The sequence below is a fragment of the Fukomys damarensis genome, unplaced genomic scaffold (assembly GCF_012274545.1).
Source record: "Fukomys damarensis isolate Sample0158 unplaced genomic scaffold, DMR_v1.0_HiC HiC_scaffold_5, whole genome shotgun sequence".
Lineage (NCBI taxonomy): Eukaryota > Metazoa > Chordata > Mammalia > Rodentia > Bathyergidae > Fukomys > Fukomys damarensis.
In genome coordinates this window covers 38,214,597-38,230,035 of record NW_022900917.1, presented here as the reverse complement: position 1 = coordinate 38,230,035, position 15,439 = coordinate 38,214,597, and the positions used below count along the sequence as shown (strand labels likewise).

The 15,439-nt window shown below is 40.5% G+C and overlaps 1 protein-coding gene across 1 annotated transcript; it reads right to left on the bottom strand.

Annotated features, from left to right (window-relative positions):
- Positions 1 to 11,457: 11,457 nt before the first annotated feature.
- Positions 11,458 to 14,698, bottom strand: Rpl7 (ribosomal protein L7). Its single transcript, XM_010622430.2, has 7 exons — positions 14,608 to 14,698; positions 13,758 to 13,866; positions 13,329 to 13,495; positions 12,719 to 12,856; positions 12,512 to 12,621; positions 11,899 to 12,108; positions 11,458 to 11,525 (listed from the first exon to the last, which is right to left on the bottom strand). The coding sequence occupies exons 1-6, from the start codon at positions 14,619 to 14,621 to the stop codon at positions 11,900 to 11,902; spliced, it is 747 nt and encodes a 248-aa protein (XP_010620732.1). The 5' UTR covers positions 14,622 to 14,698; the 3' UTR covers positions 11,458 to 11,525; position 11,899.
- Between the last annotated feature and the right edge of the window lie 741 nt (positions 14,699 to 15,439).

Here is a 15,439-nt window from a genome sequence, read left to right as displayed (position 1 = left end):
TCTTTTCCATGTCACCCAACTTGGCCACGTTACTCAGATGTTCTACAAGGAACTTTTCTCTTTTTTGCGGTACCAGGATATTGCACTTGCCAGGCCACTAAGCTACATCCCCAGATCCCTAAATAACTTTTCAAACAATGACATAACTGAAAAACTGAATTTTTTCCATTAAGTTTATTGGTACATTTAAAGCATACAATACAGTTACATTTATCATTGGGATCTTGTACCTTTACATGATATATCTTGGTTGTTTTTTCCCCATACCCCTGCCCTCCCTATACCCCCTTCACCCTTCCCTATTTACAAAGGCTTTGTTTCCATTTTTTCACATTCAATTTATTTTATATGTAAAGATTTGAAAACCACAAATAAACAAAAACAAAGACAATACTATAGAGTATATTTACTCAAGAACAACTAATATTACAAAACAAAACATAAATGGTCACAATCCTCTTGCCTCAGCCTCCTAGACAGCAGGGATTATAGGTGTGCACCACCACACCTAGCCTTTCCTGATATTTGCCACAGGTAATTTAAAAAACAGCCACACCTATAATCCCAGCCCTTGGAAGGCTGAAACAGGAAGACTGCTATGAGTTCAAGGCCAGTCTAGATTACATAGCAAGACTTGTCTCAAAAACAAACAAACAAAAAACCCACCAAAGGCCCAAAGTGAGGGAGGTGGCAGCATATGCCTGTGATTCTGTGATTCTAGCACTTGGGAGGCTGAGACAGGAGGTTCACAAGTTCAAGACCAGCCTGGATACATAGCAACTTCAAGGCCTGGGCCCAGTACAACCTCCACACTAGAATCTGATGGAAACCTAAGTACCAGAGGCCCCTTTCCTCAATAAACCAAGTTAGCCAATGTTCTTTTCCCAATCACATGTGTACATGACTCCAGGAGAGACTAAACAAGTGAAGTTGTATTTTTAGCTTCTAGTAGCTCTTCTAGATCAGAGTGAGGTAGAATAGAAGATTCACTGAGAAAACTATGCATATTATTCACAATGCCGGGAAATGTGTTAGCTGAAGTACAAGCATGATTAAGATACAAAAACATACACTCTATTGGGGAAAAAACAATGACAGTTCATTATGATAAATATTAATGATAAAGCTTGGTTCACATTTTGTAGTACATGAGACCCTTTGCTGACCTAGGAGAAAGAGGAGAGACTTGTGTTTGTTTTATGGGCAAGTGATGATCAAACTAAGTCCCAGAGATTTTGATAAGTAGAAATTAACTATGGCAGAGGTTAACTGTCCACTAAAATTCTTGCTCCTCCTTCCAAGAATAAAGCGTTGGCTGCCTCATCCTGAGATTGAAACGTAAGCAAGCATAAAACTTTCTACAAGCTTCTAAGAAGCAGATTTGCTTTGTCCTTTCTCCTACTTCTATTGACTAGTTTTTTGTTTCTGTTTTTTATCCCCCCCTTTTGTAAGACTGTCTCACTAAGTAGTTCAGGCTGACCTTGAACTCATTATATAGCCCAGGCTAACCTGGAATTGATAGTGATCCTCCTGCCCCAGTCTCTCAAGTGCTGGGATTACAAGCATGAGCCATCAGGCCTGGGTGGATTCTTTTTTTCCTTCAAAGATAAATTTTACTGTGTCTTTTAAAGGTATGCAGCACCTTATAAGACACATATGGTAAAACAGCTACTGACTGGATTTTTTTCATTATACAGATCATTTTATTGTATACATATTACGTACATGGTTTAATAATAAAAATCCTACTCTTAGAACATGAGAAGACAATAAATAAAACAAAGATACAAATGGAATGAACATAAAACTAAGTATATGTTCTTTACATTCATATACTTCACATAGTTATTAAACTGATCTTTTAGTATTCATTTATTTGAAACTGTAATGTTGACAGAGGATGGATACCATTTAAGTATTAGTTCAAATCTTATAAAACAATTTTATTGGTGGTATTTCTGTGTGGGGAGAAAATTTTACTCTATGTAATAATCATGTCTCAGTGAACATGACTTAACAGGGTTTTTTGTTTGTTTGTTTGAGACAGTCTGGCCTTGAACTCATTATGTAGCCTAGGCTGGTTTTAAATTTGCAGCAATCCCTTAGCCTCTCTCAGCCTCCCTCATGCTGGGATTACAGGCATGTGGCATCACATGTGGCAACAATTTTTATATTATGGAGAAAGCAAGTGTAAATACTGGTTATTTTAGAAATGCTACCTGAACTACAATAACATTAAATATATATTTTCCTCCCAAACTAACACTAATATAGTTTATAAACTATCAAATGAAGCTATGAAAGTTAAAATTTTAACATTGTAATCCATCTGCAAAAAAAAGAAAAAAACAGACTGAAGTTTAGAATATCCACTAAATTTGGCACCACTTTTTTTCTTACAATTCAAGAAGTACCTCAGACATGGATATCCAGTTAACTATCCTATCCTTCTTTGCAAACTCAGTTGTAATCAAGTAACAGCATCAAAGACAACAGATACAGACTATCAAAGAGGTAAAGAGAAGAACCACAGGCCATTCAAGGGTGCAACAGAGCACAAGAGTCTGAATAACATGAGTTTGGTGGAAAAGCAAGCTAATCCCTGTTATGTCCCATTTAGAGAGTAGCTCTACACATTACAATTTTTTACTTTTTGTTTGATGCTAGGTATTGAACCCAGGACTTCAGGCCTTCTGAGTATGTATTCCATCACTGAGCTTTATTCCCTGCCCCCACTTTTTTGTTTTGTTTTGGACACAGGATCTTATTATGTAACTCAGGCTGGCCTTGAATTCACAATCTTCCTGCCCCAGCCTTCTAAGTGATACAATTACATGCATGTTCCAACGTGCTAGCTCTCAGCCCTAAATTCTTTACTTTCACACTAATCAAATCAAGGCAAAGAATTGTCAGTATTTTGTTTAAAGGCAGGGATGTGTATCATAATTTTTGAAACATGCCCATGTAATACAAATTTTATCTAGAACACCTCATTTTCTGATGATGCACCATTACTGTACCTTTATTTAGTAAAGATAATGTAATAAACCTATTTATATTTAAGGATCATGGTAAACAAACTGATAAAATGTATTTATCTTTTTTAAAAAAGTCTGTTGATATTGCCCTGGTATTATTAGCTTTCCACACATAGAAACAACTCTTATGACATGAATGTCAACATAGGATCTTACTTCCATGAGTACTGAGGAACTTGGCCAAGTCCAGGTTCAAGGGAAATATGAAGCCATATGAACAAACACCCCCAAAATAATAAAAACTCTCACTCCCTTCTGGAACTTTATTTCTCTTCTGAGGAAACAGTCTCACAATACATAAGGCACAGTCTATATTAGGGCAGCATACAAAAGCATCAGTTTCACCTCCTAACTCTGATGAATGTTACAGTGCAGACACACAGGATTTTTTTTAACATATCTGCAATTTAGATTTGTTGAAGATGTCAAGAATGTCTCACCAGTGTTAAGAAACTTTGGCTTGAATTTGCAGAATTTGTTTCACCAAGTTGCATCTTCTCTTTATACTTTGCAAGTATGGCATAGTAGATATATTTAATTAAGCAACTTGATCTGTTTTCTGGGGTTTTAAAATTCTCAGCTGGGGCTGGAGATTTAGCTCAGTGTTCTGATGCCTGCCTCACAAACACAAGGTACTTAGTTTGATTCCCATACCAAAAAAAAAAAAAAATTTTTTTTTTTGATTCCCAAACCAAAAAAAAAAAAAAAAATTCTCAGCTGGATCTTTTGTCATCTTGCTGTTTTTCACAATCTTTGAAATACCACTTTTCTATTATGTTTATTCTCAATTTCTGGTTTTCTTGGCTCAGGATTAACATATCCTCAATGTTGATTTCCTGGATTTTTTCCTTGATTTTTTAAGCATCTTTAGTATTTTCTCCAAAATTATTTTTCTTTTGATTGTTATAGTATCTAGTTGTCTGAGCTCCTGCCAGAATAACCTCTTGATTCAGATATTTTCAAAAGGACTTGTGAATGACCCAATACATATAAGATTTTTTAGCATCTGGAATATTTTTAATCACATCGAGTGTAGTCATTATTTCTTCTTTGGGGTATTCCTTATTAAACAGGTTCAGGGACATTTGTCTTGTTTACTTGGTCAATAAATAATCTTTGCCATCCTCTTCTGCCTTGGTTGTCCAAAAGGACCCTACTGGATTTTCATTTTGTAGGTTTTTTTAAATTTTGTTTTTGATACCAGGGATCAAACTCAGGACCTTACCCTGGCGAGACAGGAGGCAGCATCACTGAGCTAAATCACCAGCCCTGGATTTTTATTTTGTCTCTCAAAATAAGTAAGAAGGCCTTTTTAGCACCCTTCCTTTGCCAGCTTTTCAATCACTCAGATGAGCTAATTTTTATTTTAAATTTCAGAAGTTTTCTCTCTTCTTGGACCTGGTTTTCAGATGTCATTCTATTAATGGAAATCTGATCTTCCTGTACGTGAAAATTAATTTTTGTTTTAACAGATGTCCCTTGAAGTTTTGTCTTCTTTGCTCTTTGAACAAAGACTATGCTTTCTGACTTGGGGCAGGTACAGATCTCAGGATCACAGCCAACTGTGAATGGGGACACCTGAAGTGGCTTGGACTCTCTCAGGCCAACAGGGCTACAACTACTGACCAGATTTTTACAAGAGTGAAAATGGCAGAGCCTGGATCTTTCTACCAAGTGGAAGAAAGCTGTCCACTGATCAGAATTACTCAGTAAAGCTGCTCAGAATGGTTATATGAACAAATAATAAGCTTCTCTAAGTTGAATCACTGACATGCTGGGATCTGTTTGTCACTACAACTAGCAATATGTTAATACATGTGATTTTGTATTCCCAATTAATTTACTGACTCACTCACATATATTCACTAAGTATGTTCTATGTACAAATCCATGTGCCATGTACATGAGAAATGCAAAAATAAACTAGATTCTGACTTTATGAAGTTTCCAATCTAGAAGAAACAAACAGCAACCACTCATACAACTAAAAGGCAGTGTGTGCGAAATTAAAGTTTCAAAAGATAAAGAAATCATTTGAGGGTTTAAAAGGAGGGAGATAATACTTTCAGGTGGGGACTCAAAAGATTCAGAAGAAAAAGATATTTAAATAGGATTTAGACCAACAGAAGTGTGGGTAGAAGCATTCCAGTCAAAGACACAGAAGGGAAAGATGTCACAGAGAATGGAATGTAAATATTCTAGTTTTCTTGGAAAGAGAAGTTCAAATAAGGGTATTGTAAGAGCTAAAGAAAGATTGTGGTGAAATTACAGACAAATCTGAATGCTGGTCAAAAATGGCTGATAAAAAAGTATTGGAGGAAAAAGGATGTAGCATACAGTTCCTGCTATGCTTTAGAAAGATTAATCCGGCAGACTGGAACCAAGGAGAAAAGTTAGGAGGCTATTAATAATACAGTAGTTTGGACTACTGCATCAGCATCAAGGGCTGATAACAGACTGTGGAAGATTTTGCAAGAAAAAAGCAGACAAACAGGACTGAGGCTGGGAACTAAGGTAAGAAAATTATGAAACTATGAATTAAGGAATTAAGTTCAAAGAGAAGGTGCTAGTCTGGTGCTGGAAGGCAGTAAGGTATCTAGTTTTGGTACCGGGGATCAAACTCAGGTCCTTGTGCTTGCAAGCAGGCACCAGAACCACTGAGCTAAATTCCTGGCCCTATGAGAAATTTAAAAAAGGAAATGTCAAATTTTTTATTAAACACTATTGTAACATACATATACATGTATCTATAGATATATGTATATAATATATAGATATATAATATATATATTTATATATATATATATACTAAAGTTTACAGACTGAGATTCTTGTGCTTCAGGGAATATTCTAAAATTGCAAAATTGTTTCCATTTGTCTGGAAAGATATTCTCCAGTTTCCATCCGTCTTTGGTCCCAAAAAGACTAGGAAGTGTGGACCAGTACAATAGAATAGTCTATTATTATTCTACCTGCATTTGCCAGTAGTATATTTAACCCCTAGCAAACAATAAATAAATAAATAAATAAATAAATAATATACAAATTATAGGTGGGTATATCAGAAATGTACAAAGCAAAATTGGCAATGAAACAGGGTTAGGGCAATCTAATAGAGTTGTTCTCTAAATTTCTGGTGCATCTTGCTGGCTGTCAAGTGTATGAGATATTTGGCAGTCAAAAAAGAAAACGAACACATTTCTTGCCCCAACCCTCAGGTTTAAGCTCTGGGAGGGGCAGTGGGGAAACCTGTAAAGGCACATCCAGTTCATGGATGCATGTGCATGTTTGCTTGTACCAGAACTTGAGTGTAGAAAAATGCATAGGACTAGCAAGCAGGCCCTCTTCCCAGTCTCACCCTTCTCCTGCCCCTGCCCCCACAGGGGAGACTTGGCCAGTCAAGTCCTCATACTCGGCTTTCTGCCAGCTCCCCTCCAAGTGCGTCAAAAAAATCCTTGAGTGATCTTTCCGCCTCTCTGCGACTATCCTTCCCCTTCAGTGGGACCCAGTAAGGTCTCTTGGCCCTTTCTGACCCATCCCTCTCCACTGCCAGCACTCACTGTTCAGGGAGCTCCAAGGATGGAAGGGGTTTCTTCCGGTGCCTGACACGTGGCAAGGTCGGTGGTTGCTGCACTGGAGGCAGTGGGGGCAAAGTACGGCGTGGGAGCCAGCGGCGGCCTGGCGCCAACCCAGGCCTCGGACCCTTTGAGCCCGCCGCATTGTGGGGTGGTAGGCGGTAGGCTGGCAGGGAGGCCAGCCGCGAGCTCGCACTGGCACAGCTCTTGGGGTGAGCATGGGCTGCGGCTGGCAGCCCGGCGACACTCGGGAGCGCAGTGCGCCCACCTCTCAGCCCCACCAGCAGCTCAACTGCGGCTGCCCCAAACAGACACCCGACACCCAACGCAGGACACCACTGATACCACCGTTGCTAGGCGCCCGTGGGTGGCTCCGGCTGGGCTCTGCTAGGCCGAGGGCCAGTCTCTCCAAGGGTTCCAGGTAGGATACTGGACACATGGTGGACGCCTGGGACTCTAGGCCACAAGGACTCTTCTAAGTCCTACAGAACAGTGCAGCCTTCAGGGTTACAGCTATGGGAGTTGAAGCCGGGAAGGAAGCGTGCTGAACCAAGGCTGGGCGAACAGTGGACAACTGGACACCTAAAGGATGTGCCAAAGGTAGGGTGGGGAGGGTTTACCCAACAGCTTTCCAGATTGTACTGCACATCAAACTCAAAGTAACCAGGCTCTCCCTAGAACTAATTAGTCCACGAATTTCCATAAAGGTCAAGTTCTTCACCCAGGCTTCCCCAGTTCCTTTGAGAAAAGTTTGGAACATCCTCCTAGCATGAAGCCTGGCACTCAGTTACACAGTAGCATCTTGGTTACCATCAGCACTCCTGTTCAATTATGCTGCTCTAGGGGTTAACACTCCCCCATACTTTCACTAGGGCTGCAAGCCTACCGCTGGTGACAGTGTTTCGTATCTCTGAAAAACTCCTGAATATATACGCTCCCAATATACTACTTGATACTAACCTTAAGTTAAAACCAACTCCAATCAGACCTGGAATGTAATACTGGTCCACCACTTGGCTGTATGTAGTATGTAAGGGAAAGTTAAACCCCTATGTAGAAAACGGCCCTAACAGAACTAGGCCACACACTCATTACCCCATGTGGAAAATTCAAGAGGAAAAACAGCTAAGACTCATCTCAAAACCAATAATGAATTCAGCTCAGGGTTACAAAGTGGAAAAACAGCTAGGCTGGACTGTCCCATAGCAAGTGATCAAGAGCTCAGAATACAGCACAATGGCAGGGCACTTGCCTAGCTCGTATGCCCAATCCCTCACCTCCCACTGGCAAAAACAATCTTCAGGGCAAGAACAGTGGCACCCGCCTGTCACCCCAGCTACTTGGGAGGCTGAGATGGGATGATCACAAGTTGAAGGCCTGGGCAATAAGGTATAACCCTGTCTCAAAAACAAAACAAAAAAAAACTGAGGATGTAGGTCAGTGCTCCGTAGGTTCATTTCTCAGTACCTTAAAATAATTCCCTTGGCTATTACAGCCCTGCTTGCTATTTCAAAGGACCCCCGGGTATCTGAATTCTACACAGCACAAATAGTAGCTAGTCCCTATTATGCTCTACTACTACATACCATTATCTATCTCCACACACTAAACTTAACCTTACACATCTTCCAAAGTTATATAATTTCCATAAACACAATTTCAGGGGCCACATCTGTCTCACCATTCCTCACCAATATCCAGTGACTTCAATGTAACACCAACTACAGAACTGAAGTTTTACTTTTCCTTTGAGACAGGACCTTGCTACATACTGTTCAGGCTGTCCTAGAACTATGTAGACCAGGCAGGCCTCAAATTAATGGCAAACCTCCTGTTTCAGCTGCCCAAGTGCTGGCTTTACAGATGTACGACACCACCCCAGTGAGAATCAAAATTTTAAACAGCTATTGCCTGATGGGGGTAAGAGTCAATCAGGAGTAAAGTGCTTACAACAGACTGTTCCCAGTGGCAGTAAGAATCAAGCCTAACGTTTAGTGGCTAGGCAAGGCAACAGAAAAAGGTTGAGCTTTTAAGAAATGGTACAAAAAAGCAGGATCTGATGAAGCTTTACGTTTTGAAAAATAGCAAGGGAACCAGAAATGAAAGTTTAAAACAATGACAGATTTCCAAGTCTTCACTCCTGGAACCTGTGCACATTAACTTTATGTGGCAACAGAAAGTAATTTTGTGCATCTCAACATGGAGACTATGGATTATTTTGATGCCCCAGTGTCATCATAAAGATTCTTCTAAGAGGGAAGTGGCAGGAAGATCAGTTTGCATTCTGCAAATGAAAGGGAATATTCTCTGGGGACCGGAAAGAACAGTCCTACCTCCACTAAAGCAATAAAACAGACAAACTATTTGTTACTTAAGTCGTGGTAATAACTTGTTACAATGGAAAACACATATCCATTTAACAGCACCTACATGCCCCTGGGATTTTAAAATGCCTGGCCTTAAAATGTAGGGGAACTGGGAAGAATAGGGGAAAGGAAATAAGGGACAAGATATGAGAAAATGGAAACAAAATATTTGTAAATAGGGGAGGGTGCAAGGGGTGAAGGGAGGGCAGGGGTGTGGGGAAAAAATGAGAACCAAGACCTGTCATGAAAGGATAACAAGATCCCAATGATGAATGTAACTGTACTGAATACTTAAAAACATAAATAAGTAAAAATGCTTGGCCCTAAAAACTTCACTAAGGTAGACAATAAGGGCCAGGGATTTAGCTCAGTGGTTCCGCCTCCTGCTCTGCAAGCACAAAGCCCAGAGTTCAATCCCCAGTACCAAAAAAAAGAGAAGGGAGGAATATATGAATACACACCCACCCACCCACCCACCCAAACACAAACATTTTGGCTACTTTTGACAAGAAAAACAGCAAAAAGAAAACTTTCTTCCCAGTGGAAGTCAGTCCCAGACATCCCAAAAGGTTTCATTCATCCCATCCTGTATATCCTGGAGGCACTCACCACACATTTGTGCTGTCCAGGCCATCAGATACACAAGGGGAAGACTATTTTCCATTCTAACCATTGTACCCTCACAAACATCAAGTAGCATTTTTTATTACCTAAAACATTTAGTTATTAAAATCCAGTGTTTACTGGTACAAGTCATTCACCTAGCCAGACATGGTGCCATACGCTTGTAGTCCTAGCATTGGGGGGGGGGGTTGAGGAGGATTACCCAAAGTTTGAAGACAGCCTGGGCTACAGTGAGTTCAAGGTCAGCCTAAACTACACAGCAAAACCAGGTCTCAAAAAATTTTTTAAAAATATATCAAATAAGTTGCCTAAATGAATTCAAGTAGTCTGGTTCTAAAACCAGCACTCTTAACCCAAACAAACCTAAGAAAACACGTCAACCATTGTGTGCAGGACTACTAGGAAAAAGACTAGGAGAGCTAGGATAAGACCTAGGAAAATACGAAAGGATAGAAATCTATATTCCAAGACTTTATTTCCCCATCCTCTGGTTCTCCGATCCTACTTAGAAAATGGAAAAGGAAATAGTTGAAAATCCAGGACCATAGGCAAAAATGTAACTAGATAATGCTGTATATTTGCTGTACTGTCCTCTTCTTCATCCCAGGCAGTTATTCTCCTACAGTAATCCTATCTCTCTCTAGCTCAAAAAAGCATTATTTTGTGCAACAATTTGTCAATGAACGTTCACTAACAAATAGAACATAGTGGCAGTGACAGGAAGCTAATAATGGCAGAGGTTTGTAGACATGAATGTATGGTAAACCTCTACTTCTCAACCGTGCTGTGAATCAAATGGTCCTCAAAATTAAGATTAAAAAAAAAAACTTGCTATGTACTGTCCTGCATAAAGTAGCATTCCTGTTACACCTATCCCAATGAGGACCTCTTACATTTAATTCATTCACCAGCCACACTCAGATAGCAATATGCTCTAAATGTTTTTTTGTTTTGAGTCCAAGTAGTCCAGGCTGGCCTCATGGTGATCCTCCTGCTTGACTCTGAAGCACAGATTATACACATGCACCACTACGCCCGGCTTCCCCAACCATTTTTGATTCTGATTCTGCCAAGGTGGCACTTGTTCACCTAAATCCGTAAGCTGACTAGGCTTTATCATCTTCAGACATGAATGCCTGCCTCTCAGAACACTGGATGCAAAGACTGGAGGTGCTTAGGCTCTACCTAGAGATTAATGTACTATTTTTTATACTGATTCTACAGTACACTAATAAATTTCTGGAAATCAGACACCAAAAAGCATAACTTGGTTTATAATGTATCTTCTTGAATTCTCCCCCAGAATTTACTGACCTAAAGAAACTTATAGAGAACTCAGGTCCTTCTGAGCTAAATCCCCGGCCCGAGAACTCAAAATTCTTGGATGTGTTGGTATAGACACTTCCAATTATTTTAAAAGCAATTAATGGTTTGGTGTAACAGTATCAATTTTTTACTTTTATTGTGTTTCAGGTTACACTACACTTAAAAATAGCAAAACTTCCAAGTTTTTGCTTACCTACTTCACCATAAGAGCTTAAAATGCTCTGAAGTAATTTCAACCCATGAGCACAAGTTCATTTCTTCCAATATCCATGTGTAATGAACAATTCATATAAATAAAATATACAAAACAAAAAAATGAAATGCAAAGGAGTAAGACATCCACATGATAATTTACACAGAAGTCAAAGACATGGAATTTTAATTACTAAATTTGTTTGGCAAACTTTCATAAGACACAAAGTAGATCCCGATTTTGCACGTGGGCTGCTGATCAGACTGCATTTCTCGTGTAACAATATTTACTACAACTAAAGAAGGGTAAAGACTAACAAAAAAATCACCAATACATTTCAATTTGGAAGCAGATACTTTTTATTAACTGACCAAATCATAAAAACATCATGGTAGATAGATACCTGAAAGGGAAAAAATAAGCCTATTAAATAAAATTTAGTAGCCAAAAATTAACACAAATCAATTATAAAGCTGTAACAGTCACTTTTTTTTTTTTTTTTTTTTTTTTTTGGTACTGGGGATCAATCTCAGGACCTTGCACTTATGAGGCAGGCAGCAGAACAAGTGAGCTAAATCCCCAGCCCTAGCTCAGTTACATTTTAAAGGACATCCAAATTTCTGTTTTTAAGTAAACATGACAAAGGGCTGGGGTGTTCCCTCCAGAAAGGTCCTCCAAAAAAGTAACTAAATAAATAAACTAATCATATACTAGATTCCCTTCCCCACCAGAGTACTAAACTTAATAACTTTATTATTAAAGACAACACCTCTCACCTTAGTTCATCCTTCTAATAAGCCTGTTGATCTGGTCTTCCCTATTTCCAGCATCTCCACCTTCCACAAAATGGGTGGTCTTTTTCTTCATTCCACCTCGTGGAGAAGATAATTTGAAGGGCCACAGGAAGTTATTTGCCTCTTTGAAGCGTTTTCCAACAGTGTAAATCTCATGAATGAGATCTTCCATGCAAATGATGCCATATTTACCTGGAAAATTTTAATGTAAGGTTAAGCTTTAGAAGATATTTTATTAGAGGACTAAAATGAGCCAGGCACTGTGACCCTCGCCTGTAATCCCAGCACTTGGGAAGCTGATACAGGAGTAATGCAGTGATCTTGAGGCCAGCCTAAGCCACAGTCAGTTCAAGGCCAATCTGAACTGCATAGAACTGTCTCAGAAAGGAGAGAGGAAGGGGGCCGGGGATTTAGCTTGGTGGTGTCACTGCCTGCTTCACAATGTGTGCAAGGTCCTGAGTTCAATCCCCCCCCCAAAAAAAAGGGAGGAAGAGGAAGGAAGGCAGGCAAGGTTTATAATAGTTTGAGAGATAGAAGGTTGTTAATCCAGAAAACCTTGGTCTATCCAAAAGTTCTCTAAACAAGCAGAACCTACCAAGAGATCGAGCAATCAGTCCATTATCAGTCAAGGCAATTCGCTTCTTATTGATTTTGCCATAGCCACGCTTGTATATTAGTTCATTTACTGACTTTAGATTTGGGTACCTAAATTATTAAAAACAGACATTGAAATAAGGCTATTGCTGTAGATAAATCATCTTGCTGTATAGCCAATTTAGCAAAGTAAAAAGCATTTACTTACCCCCATGCAATATATGGTTCCACAATTCTCAGCATGTTAATTGAAGCCTTGTTAAGCTTAACAAAGGTACCATTGAAGATTTGACGGAGGCGAAGAAGCTGCAACACCTTGCGGACCTTTGGGCTCACACCATTGATACTGCAGTGCAAAAGGACCAAAAAATTTATCTTGCTTTTACCAGAATTTCTAGTAACAATGGACCAAAAAACCCTAACCAAGTCGCACCTAAATAGGTTAAGAATGCTTTTATATTACAAAGACTCAAGGTCACTGGTGTTGAACTTTCCTAGTTAGCTAAACTACCACTTCCACCAGCTTCCTTTCCAAGAGTTTCTTTTACCACCTCCTACTTTTGTATATGTCTTAACAAAGACAGCACATTTTAACTTTGAAAACTTCAGTTAACACTAAAACCCTCCTGTGTTTACAAAATGGAGGGGAGCTTGAGCACAGGGCTTGCACTAAACCCTTAATGACACTAAAACCCTTTCTAGTTAGGAAAAAGAAACAGAGTAATTCAAATGTTTTGGAACTAGTGCTCCCAGAACACATTTCACTGGAGTTTTCTAATTTCCCTTTAAAACCAGAATACAGTAAGAATTGAACTTGCCCCCTGATCCGGATGACAAATGCCAATTTGGGTTCTGCAGGTACATAGAAGTTGCCAGCTTTCCTTGCCATCCTAGCCATTCGAATCTCAGTTCTGTACATCTGTCTGTACTCCTTATGGTAGTGCCTGGCTTTTTCATAGATGAGCTTCCTCCTCGCCTTTCGAAGCTGAAAACCAATTGCCAATTATTCATGATGTTTAGGTCCCAAACACAAACAGCAATCCCAGTTCTTTATTCTTTCCACAAAATGTTTTCTTTGCCACAGCAAATAGTAACATTCCAAAACATTATATTCATTTGAAGTTGCAACATTAAGATGCTCTAAGCAGTTGCTCAGTACACTACAGAGGTAGGTCTTGATTTAAAAATACTGACCTCATTCTCACTCCCAACCTCTAAGGTGCAAGAACTCCCCTAAATTTACTTACCATTTTTTGGGCAAACTTCTTTCTCAGGCGCTTTACCTTCAGCTCTGCGAAACGTCTTCGCTTTTTCTTAAGAGTTTCTGGCACAGCCGGAACCTTCTTTTTCTTCTCTCTGTCATTAGTGAACAATGCCATCATCAACTCAATACCTTCCAGCGTTGTATCACTACCACTCTATAATGAACACTTTTAGCAGAACCAGCGTCACTACAACTAGCCACTTATATGCTTGTTGCTTTAACCAACTCAGGTTTTAAAATGCAGAAAAATCTTTCCATGCCAATAATCTTCACCTCCAACACACATCACTTTATTCAAATGGCGATCATAAATGTGACGTTAACACCTATAGAAACCTAAATCCCAGCTGCCAACAACTGAGAAACAGCTATAGTGAAGTTTACAAAATGTACTGACCTAAAGAAGTACTAAAAGGTACTGACTTTCAAAAGGCCTGAGATCCTTTTAAGATTAAAACCAAGCCAACCACCACTCCGGTTCAACCTCTACATTTTGAAAACAACTGCTTCCTGGCAGAGACCCGGGCCAAATGATAGCTGAACATAACTCAAAAGTTCTGCGCCTCCCTGGAAAGACCTTCCACCTAGGACTGGGCCTCCACTCAACTCGCCTGTTTCGCAGACATTCCTATTCACGCCTCGTTTCTACTATTTCCAGAACCGACGCCCCAAGGCCGCCTACATCTCACCCTAGCCAGGGGTCCTCACTGTCAGAGAACACCACAAACATATGGATAAGTTAGCAAAAGTACGTGATGGGACAAAAGACAAGACAAAAAGCCTCTACTATCGGTGATGGAGAAGGATTCTGGAGAGAAGGAAGAGCAACTTACTCAACAGCCTCCATGGTTCCAGCCGGAAAAGAGGAAGTTAGCGCATGCGCACTGTCCACTTAAAGACTGCGCGGGTAAGGCCCCCACAATTTATAGGTGTCCTAAGAAAAGCCAGAAAAGAACCTACAATTAATGTTCCTAGCAGATGCAAAATTAAGAACTACTTGACTTAGTCTCTTTCAATGGACGTTTGGATAAAATTTTTATGTGAAAAATAAATGCACCGATTACACTTTTAATCAATTCAGGTGCAGAGGGTTCTGACGTCTGGACTCCTTGGGGTCCTAATCCCTAGGCTGCGTTAACGGGATTAAACTCGAGTTCCACGTCGTAATTTGTTCAAAAGAGCGCCTCATAGGTGCGAACTACAAATCCCGAAATGCATCACTCTCTGGGCCATCCAGCGGGAGGGCTACGCCCGACACTATCGGCAACCACGGCGCTGGTGACTCCAGCCTGGAAAACGAGCCTTTGGGAACACATCCCAAGCGGCTAGCTGCGATTCAAACTCAAAAGTCTATGCTGGTTTTCTCCCGCCTCTCGGCTACCAGGAGCGACAGACGCTGCACCCCGTTTGCCGCGCGGCCGCAGTCCTTCTCGTCACTCCTCCAGATTTCAGGGCTGTCTTCCGCAGCGCCTGATTGCAGGCGGGCCGTCCCGCGTCGCCGGGAAAACCAAAGTGGCGAGAAGGAAGCGCGAGGACCGGACGGCCGGAGGAGGACGGCCAAGGCTCCGCCGACCTCAGGGCCTAGCAGGCGGAGGCAGGGACAACCCATGGCAGGGAGTGTGAGCCGCGAAGGGAGGTGCGACGAGAGCTGGAGGCTGGGGCCAC

Bases quoted from the DNA above. Each gene is read 5' to 3' on its own strand.
- Rpl7 (XM_010622430.2), bottom strand. The intron at 12,857-13,328 runs GCAAGTTCAATT...TTTGCACTGCAG, and splicing joins TTTGTCATCCGGATCAGGGG to TATCAATGGTGTGAGCCCAA. The intron at 12,622-12,718 runs GTAAGTAAATGC...TTAATAATTTAG, and splicing joins GAACCATATATTGCATGGGG to GTACCCAAATCTAAAGTCAG.